Source organism: Somniosus microcephalus, chromosome 1 (genome assembly GCF_052327205.1).
Source record: "Somniosus microcephalus isolate GS21.2 chromosome 1, FLI_Smic_1.0, whole genome shotgun sequence".
NCBI lineage: Eukaryota > Metazoa > Chordata > Chondrichthyes > Squaliformes > Somniosidae > Somniosus > Somniosus microcephalus.
The window spans coordinates 225,883,924-225,892,547 of record NC_140987.1 but is presented as its reverse complement, the minus strand read 5'-3'; the positions used below and the strand labels follow the sequence as shown (position 1 = coordinate 225,892,547).

Below are 8,624 nucleotides of genomic sequence, written 5' to 3'. Positions count from 1 at the left end.
TGGTGTCCTGGCCAATATTTATTCCTCAACCAACACCTAAGACAGATGGTCTGGTCATTATCACATTTCTGTTTATGGGTCCCTGGTGAGTGCAAATTGGCTGCCACTTTTTCTGCATTACAACAGTGACTACACTCCAAAAGGTACTTCATTGGCTGTGAAGCACTTTGGGATATCCTGAGGTTGTCAAAGGCACTATATAAATGAAAATTCCTTTCCATCCTTCTAAATGCATATTCAAATTGCAATCTTTTCATTTAAATATTTTATTAAATTATTTCAAATTTTGTTCTTTCATTTGTAATCTAATTTCTTTTCCCGAATATTCTGTGTGGTACATTCCATATAAACTTCAACTTCATTATTCTTTTTCAATTCCTGATATTCTTCTAATTTGAACTCAAAAAGCTGTCCTCAATTTGAATTTAAATGCAATCTTTGTTCTTAATTACAGTTAATGTTTCCCCTCATTCAATTCCTTTGACTTATCAATATAAATTGATTTATATTTTTCCAATCAAATTGAATTACATTTCATAATTTGATTTTTGTTTTATGAATTCAGATTTAAATTTAAAACCATTTTATAAATTGATTACTCTGTACTCAAGAACTATGTCTTTTTTCTTAGTACGGATTCTTTGCTTTTCCGATTGAATCAATAATCTAACCCATATATGTAAGTTAATTTCCATTTTCAGGATTCTGATTCAAATGTATGTCCCGTCTCTGGGTTTAGTTTTATACTGCTGACTCTTTTCTCTATTTATAGTCTCATTGGGTTTATTTTAAAATTTAAAAATGTAATTTTCGATTAAAATAGTGCTTTCTCACTTAAATATATTTTATATTAGATGTAGCCAGAGATAATTGTAATACGAATAGACGACTCAAAACTAATTTCCTTTTGGAAATGAAATGTATTTATTAGAAAGACGATATTAAATTTGGAGATAGGAAAGTTTAGATTTGGGTGGAAACATTAGGTGTTATGATGAGTTTTGCTGTTCTACAGCGAGTTTAATTATTAATTCATCTTTCGGGCAAGACATTAAACGAATGTCCCCGTCTGCCCTCTGGTGGATGTGAAAGATCCCATGGCACTGTTCGAAGAAGAGCAGGGGAGTCCTCCCCGTGTCCTGCCCAATATTTATCCCTCAACCCACAACACCAAAACAGAATAACTGGTTATTTTTCTTGATTTGCTGTTTATGGAACCTTGCTGTGCAAACATTGGCTGCCGCCTTTGCTTACAGAACAGCGACTGCGCTTCAAAATGTAATTAATTGCCAGTCAGCCACGGTACAGCCCACTCCCGCCGCCAGCTGGCACTGTACGGCGGTCCTCGCTTCCAGTGCCGGTTGCAGATTTTGGCTCACGTTGTTGCTATTTATGAGTCGAGATGACGCCTAGGTACCTGAGCTGTTCGAGCTGCAATATGACTTTTAAATCACCGTCTCTGCTTCAAAAGCACCGGGAGAAATTTTGCATCGGGACCGAGATTGGGAGAGGATTAATGACCAACACTCCAGAAAACATGGTAAAGTAGTGTCGTTTTTTAAATTAAATGTTTCTATTGTCTCGTATTATATCTCCAACAATAACATCTTAAGCACGTATTTGTGTGGTTGAGGACGTCAAGCGCAGCCCTTTAACATTGACCGGAGAGCGCGTGCACTTTCTGCAAGTTTTCACTTGCCTTGGCTATCGATAATCCTCGGGGTCAAAATACAGCCAAATTTCACTGCTCCATTTGGAAAGAAACAAAAATTAGATGTGGGGAAAAAAATGAAATGCGATTACAAAGCTCTTCATTGTTAATTTGTTATACACGGTCCGTTTTATTGTGTTTTATTACATATTCCGAGCCAAAGCTTGATGTATGGAACATTTTTGAAAAACCGCAGTAGAACAACTGCAGCGTTTTTTTGGCTGTTGCTTTCGCCATTAACATTGCAATTCAGTGTTTCTGAAGCTGCGCTTGAAATTGATTTGATTGTCCAGGCTCTGAAACCCAGCAACAAGACCACGTGTTTACTGAAACTCATCGACTTGAACAGTTTCCGTGTGTGTGTGTGCGCGCGCGCCCAGGGTTTGTAGGCAAATACTGGTTGCTATGGGCTGGGATATACGTTTAACACCCGGCACCATAGTGCTGTATTTACTCCATCGCTGATAGGCGAATCACCTTGTTGGTGTTCAAGGGATCCAAGTATTCTCACCACGCACTTTTTAGCTGCCGCAGAACTAGGCCCGTGCGAATGATCATGTTGTCCTGGGCGAAGCATTCACATACATACCAAGAAACGACAGTGAGGGACAGGAAGAGACCCGCCGGTCCAGCTAGCCTTTCCCAAACAATTGCAATGCCTTATGCATCACAATACATATACTCCCCACCCCACCACAAACCCATGTAACCTTCTGGGAAAGGCGGAAACCAGCTAAAAAACACATTTGGAACATTTCTCTCCAAACCCTTTAGACTATCGAAGCTCGTCCAAGAGACGTGTGTGTGTGTCTGTGTCTGTGTGTATATATATATATCAGAATCGAAATCATTGCAGGCATGTGTATAGTTTACACAGAATCTTCCTACATTACAACAGTGACTACACTTCAAAACTACTTAATTGGCTGTAAAGCGCTTTGGGACGTCCTGAGGCTGTGGGGGAAAAGGCATAATATAAATGCAAGTTCTCACTTTCTCTTTTTCTCTCTTTCTCTTTCTTTCTCTGCTTATTCTCTCTCCCTTTCTTTCCCTTTCTTTCTCTCTCTCTCTCACTTTCATGCTTTCTCTTTCCATTTCTCTCTCTCCCCCCTTTCCCTTTCCCTTTCCCTCTCTTTCTCGTTCTCTGCTTATTCACCTACAAATAATAAAATATAAAACAGTGAGGTGAGAGATTGCTAATGGAGATTTTTTTCATTGCTTTAAGTTTATTTTCCTTCTTTCACAACAGCTTGATCAGCTGAAGGACTATAAGCGACGCCGTGAGGAGCAAAGGAAGCAGCGTGAAATGGAGGAGCGAGATATCCTGGAGGAAATGGATAAGAATGAGAGGAGGTTAACGAATGATAGTTTGATATCTGATGAACAGTCAACATTTGGCCAGGTAACTTCTCTGTAGCGAAGAAGCTATGGCCTCTCAAGGGAAGATAAATGCCTCCTATTTTAGCCGAACAGAAAGTGTGCACAATATGTCACAGGGAAGAAATATTATCATCTGTTAGGCCTCATTCATCACCCAAGACATTTCTTAAAAGTCTGAGACCCTTGCAGTTTAAATGTGTCACTTAGGATTGTAGGAGATGTTACTCCTGCTTCTCCTATGATGAAAAGGGTGGGAGGATAACCGGAATGGGGAGGGCGGGCAGAGGAAGAAGGGAGGGGAAAGGATTGGGCGGAATGGTGTGGGCAAGGGATAGGAGAGGGGAAGTGGGGGAAGGGAGGAGGGGGAGAAGGGAAAGAGCGGTGGATCAGAGAAGGGAAGGAGAAAGGAATTGGGGGATGAAGGAGGATGGGAAGGAGGATAGGAGAGAGATGGGGCGGAAGTGGGGGAGATTGGGGAGGGGATAGAGGGAGGAAGTATGGAGAAGGAAATGAGAAAGCGGGAGAAATAGGAAAGAGGAGGGAGAGACAGGTGGAGAGGAAAGGTGAGAAAAGGAAAGAGGAAGAGGGGATAAGAGGGAGTGAGGGGGAGGGCGAAAGCTGAGGTAGAAGAGATTGGAGGAGAAGCATGTGAGAGGGACCATGTAGGAAATGTGGAAGAGAAGAGTGGAGAAGAGGAGAATGGGGGGAAAGAAAGAACTTGCATCTATAGAGCATTTTTCACAACCTCAGGACGTCCTAAAGTTCTTCACAGGCAATTAAGTCATTTTGAAGTGTAGTCCCTGTGGCTTCTTTAAGTCTTTCAGTCTCTTCTGGTGGTGCTCCATCTCCCTGTGGGCCACTGGCAGACTTTCACTTATTGCCGGGAATCCCACAGGGAGCCTGCCGTGAATATATATTGATATCTGACCCAGAGAACTGGGACAGGGTCATGATGGTATTGGGGCTGAGGCAGTGGGAGGAAAAGTCCCATCCTGATCCTGTAGGGCTGGAAAAAGAAAAATCCACCCCTCAGGGTTATAGGGACGTTGGGCAATTTGAATATGGGTCTCGACATAATAGACACAGTTATTGCTAGTTTGGTTGAACTACAGCGCACTAATTCTGGTGTCTGTACTTGAATTAACCCGGACTGCCTTAGTACTTAAAATTTATCTAGCTGGAGTGCCCGGCGGTGCCGAGGTTTTTTCGAGGGCATGTTGTTGTTGGAAGAGAGAGAGAGCGCGACTGGGGGGAAGAGAGAGAGCGACTGGGGGGAAGAGAGAGAGCGACTGGGGGGAAGAGAGAGAGCGACTGGGGGGAAGAGAGAGAGTGACTGGGGGGAAGAGAGAGAGCGACTGGGGGAAGAGAGAGAGTGACTGGGGGGGAAGAGAGAGAGAGAGCGACTGGGGGGAAGAGAGAGAGAGCGACTGGGGGGAAGAGAGAGAGAGAGAGCGACTGAGGGGGAAGAGAGAGAGCGACTGGGGGGAAGAGAGAGAGCGACTGGGGGGAAGAGAGAGCGACTGGGGGGAAGAGAGAGAGCCCCGTCAGCCCGAGCCCTGCCCCCGATCTCCCGAGCCCCGCCCTCCTGAGCCCCGCCCCCCTGAGCCCCGCCCCCGATCTCCCGAGGCTCGCCCCCCCCGATCTCCCGAGGCTGGCCCCCCCCCCCCGATCTCCCGAGGCTGGCGCCCCCCCCCCATCTCCCGAGGCCCCCCCCCCCGATCTCCCGAGGCTGGCCACCCCCCCCGATCTCCCGAGGCTGACCCCCCCCCCGATCTCCCGAGGCCTGCCCCCCACCGATGTCCCGAGGCCCGCCACCCCCCCCGATCTCCCGAGGCACGCCCCCCCACCGATCTCCCGAGGCCCGCCCCCCAATCCTCCGAGCCCCGCCCCCCCCGATCTCCCGAGCCCCGCCCCCCCGAGCCAGATAGACAGACGTATCCGTTTATATATCTTCTCTTCTATCTATCTTCTATCTTCTTCTCTATCTATATCTATATATATAAAGCGGCTCTTCTGTCTGTCTGTCTGTCCGTTCTCTATACGTTTGAAAGTTACAGAGCGTACTGACGTGCGCGTCGCCTCAAAAGAAAGCTTGCGATTCCGGACCGGTCATAGGCGTATTTACGTTTCGGCCGCACAAAAATCCCGCCCGCGGTATCCGAAAAACGTTCAGCCTTCCGCTCATTAGCATCTCATTAGCGACCGTGTGACATCGAGGTCGACCAATCGGACGGCGGGTTCCTTCCTACAGTTGAGTGTCGAGTGACTCGACGATTGACCAATCCTACGCTTCGGTGACCTGACCGGTCGACCAATCGGTGCGTGTGTGGGCGGGCCTTATCCTTCTGAACCGAGGTGAGTGGCCGCCATCTTGATTTTTCACGATTTTTTCCCCACACTTTCAGTGTGTTAGGGAAGTAAGGTAAATATTTGAATTATGTGTTAGGGAATTAATTAACAATTTATTTGAGTTTTATATTGTGTTTAGCAACCCCCCCCCCTCCTCCTCACCCTCGCGCAGGGGGGACTCGGGGCCTGAAGCTCAAAAAATTTCTCTCTCTCTCTCTCTTTCTTCCCTCTCTCTCTCTCCTTCTCCTCTTCCCTCTCTCTCCTTCTCCTCTTCCCTCTCTCTCCTTCTCCTCTTCCCTCTCTGTCTCTCTCTACTTCCCCCTCTCAGATTTCACGGTGTCGCGGACGGAGCGCGGGCGGGCCACCCGAAGTTTCCCGCTCACTAACGGCCGCCAAGCCGCCCTTGCCTGCTCCCCGCGGGCCGCCTCGTGCCGCCCGCACTGACCGCGCATGCGCCGCCCGCACTGACCGCGCATGCGCCACCCGCACTGACCGCGCATGCGCCGCCTGCACTGACCGCGCATGCGCCGCCCGCACTGACTGCGCATGCGCCACCCGCCCGCAGCGGCCGTCCATCAGCCGCGCGATACGCGGGGGACCTCAGCTCCGGTCCGTCCCGGCCTCAGAACCCGACCGCGCCTTAAGCGCTAGGCCCCGCATGGCCGCTATCGCAACGGCACCGGACCTCAGGCGCTAGGCAGGGGGAGGGGCCGGAGAGAGGGACAGAGGGGAGTGGGGGAGCGGGGGAGTGGGGGAGGGGAGGCGAGGGGAGGGGAGGGGGTGGGGGAGGGGAGGGAGGGAGGGAGACGAGGGAGGGAGAGGAGGGGAGAGGGAGGGAGAGGAGGGGAGGGAGAGAGGGGAGGGGAGGGAGGGATAGGACAGGGAGAGGACATGACAGGGAGAGGGGGGACACACCGGGGCAGGGAGACCAAGCGCCCCAAAATTGCCCTCGCAACGCGGGGCTCCCCAGCTAGTATATAAATAAATGGATCGTTCTGTCTGTCCTTCTGTCTGTCTGTCCTTCTGCCTGTCTGTCCTCACGTGTGCGTCTGTCCGGCTATGCGCTTGAAAGTTATAGAGTGTACCTATGCGTGCGTTACGTCGAAAGAAAGCTTACCTTTCCAAAACGGTCGTAAGCGTATTTACGTTTCGGCCGGACAAAAATCGCGCCCGCGGTATCCGAAAAACGTTCAAAATTCCGCTCATTAGCATCTCATTATCTGCTCATTAGCGACAGAGTGACCTCGAGGTCGACCAATCGTACGCCGGGTTCCTGCCGCGTGCGGCCGGGCCCTCCTACGGTCGAGTGACGGGACGATTGACCAATCCTACGCTTCGGTGACCTGACCGCGTGTGTGGGCGGGCCTTATCGTTCTGAACCGAGGTGAGTCGCCGCCATCTTGATTCCAAACTTTTCCTTTCTTTTTCCCGCTTTCTGCATCTTTAAAAAAAACGTTGCTTTTAAAACACATAGGCCTAGAAATTGGGTTTTGGCTTAGCCAGGGCTTTAGCGCCGGAAGTTAGTGCCGGCGCTAAGTCCCCCTGCGCGCGCCAAAAATTCAGTAGCGCCGCGCCCAAACGGCTGCCGGCGCTACTGAAGGGTCTTAGCGCCTGGAAAAGGGCGCTAACTGCCGTTTAGCGCCGCAATTCCGGTGCTGCGGCACCCGATGCGGTGCGGCAGGCTGGGGAAGTGCAGGCCTCCTCCTTCCGTTAAGGAGGAGGTGCCTGCACCCGGCCGCGGCCCGCGCAAATCTGCATCTGTTCCGGGGGGGGGTGGGGGGAGAAGTCCGGGGAGGGAGCTGCGGGCAGGCGGCCGGCGGGGAAAGCGGCCGGCCGCCGCGGGGCCTTTAATGCGCCGGCGCAAAAACACATGTTGGACTCTGTTGCCAGAGTCTTAGTTGCGGCTGCCACGGGCGAGGCGGCCGCAACTGAATTTCGGCGCTGGGGCCCCGTCGGCATGGCAAACCGGGACGACTGCGCACACACCGATGACGTCATCGGTGCCGGCGCAGAGCGCTACCCCGGTGCAACGCCGCTTTAGGGCCCCAGGGAATTTTTCAACTGGCCATAACTCTGGCGCTAGTCCCTCTAGCGCCTCAAAAGCGGCGCTAAGGCTAGTGAATTTCTAGGCCATATTGTTTTTAAAAAAAGTTTAATTACTTTCTAAATCTTTTATCGAATCTCATTAATTTTCCTACCTTTCCCCATTTTTCCAGGTAGGGCCTCGAAGCCTCGGCCTCTTCCTCCGCACCCACGCCCGAGCTAGGCACCCTCCCAGCCCCAGTCAACAAGCGGCCCCCCGATCGCTGCCATCTTTGTGAAGGCTGGAGGGGGCGGGGCCTCAGCCCGAGCGCCGCTACCCCACCACCGCCATCTTAGTAAAGGCGGGTGGGGCAGGAGTCAGCGCGCGTGACTTGAGTCCGGCCGGCCTCACGCGGTAGGTTGCGCAGCGGCGTCTCTCTCTCTCTCTCTGCTCTTGAAGCCGGCTCGGGCGGGGTCTCTCTCTCTGCTCTTCAAGCCGGCTCGGGTGGGGGGCGGGGTCTCTCTCTCTGCTCTTGAAGCCGGCTCGGGCGGGGGGCGGGGGTCTCTCTGCTCTTGAAGCCGGCTCGGGCGGGGGGGCGGGGTCACTCTGCTCTTGAAGCCGGCTCGGGCAGGGGGCGGGGTCTCTCTGCTCTTGAAGCCGGCTCAGGCGGGGGGGCGGGGCTCCAGAGATCGGGGCCTCCGGAGATCGGGGGGGGGGGGGGCGGCAAGCCTCGGGCAGATCGGGGGGGGGTCGAGCCTCGGGAGATCGGGGGGGGGCGAGCCTCGGGAGATCGGGGGGGGGGCGAGCCTCGGGAGATCGGGGTGGGGGCGAGCCTCGGGAGATCGGGGGGGGGCGAGCCTCGGGAGATCGGGCTGGGCGAGCCTCGGAGATCGGGGGGGTTGGGGGGCGAGCTTCGGGGGGGGGGCGAGCCTCGGAGATCGGGGGGGTGTGGGGGGCGAGCCTCGGGGGGGGGGGAGCCTCGGGGAGATCGGGGGTGGGGGGGGCGGGGCTCGTGAGATCGGGGGGCGGGGGCTCGGGAGATCGGGGGGGCGGGGGATCGGGGAGCGTGGGATCGGGGGATCGGGAGGGGAGGGGATCGGGAGGTCGGGGCGGGGAGGGGGGAGGCCTCGGGAGATCGGGGGGGGCCCCGAGCCTCGCGAG

General features: G+C 53.0%; 1 protein-coding gene across 3 annotated transcripts in view; it reads left to right on the top strand.

The window, feature by feature from the left end:
* Positions 1 to 1,135: 1,135 nt before the first annotated feature.
* Positions 1,136 to 8,624, top strand: part of LOC147124650 (coiled-coil domain-containing protein 17-like) — a 175,505-nt gene continuing 168,016 nt past the window's right edge. Inside the window, exons 1-2 of one of the 3 annotated variants that reach the window (XM_085990957.1) lie at positions 1,136 to 1,540; positions 2,961 to 3,113. In XM_085990957.1, the coding sequence (XP_085847083.1) occupies positions 1,403 to 1,540; positions 2,961 to 3,113 (291 nt within the window). In that variant the 5' untranslated portion in view covers positions 1,136 to 1,402. The remainder of the gene's footprint in view (positions 1,541 to 2,960; positions 3,114 to 8,624) is intronic. The other 2 variants (XM_085990967.1, XM_085990950.1) reach the window with 2 other exon arrangements.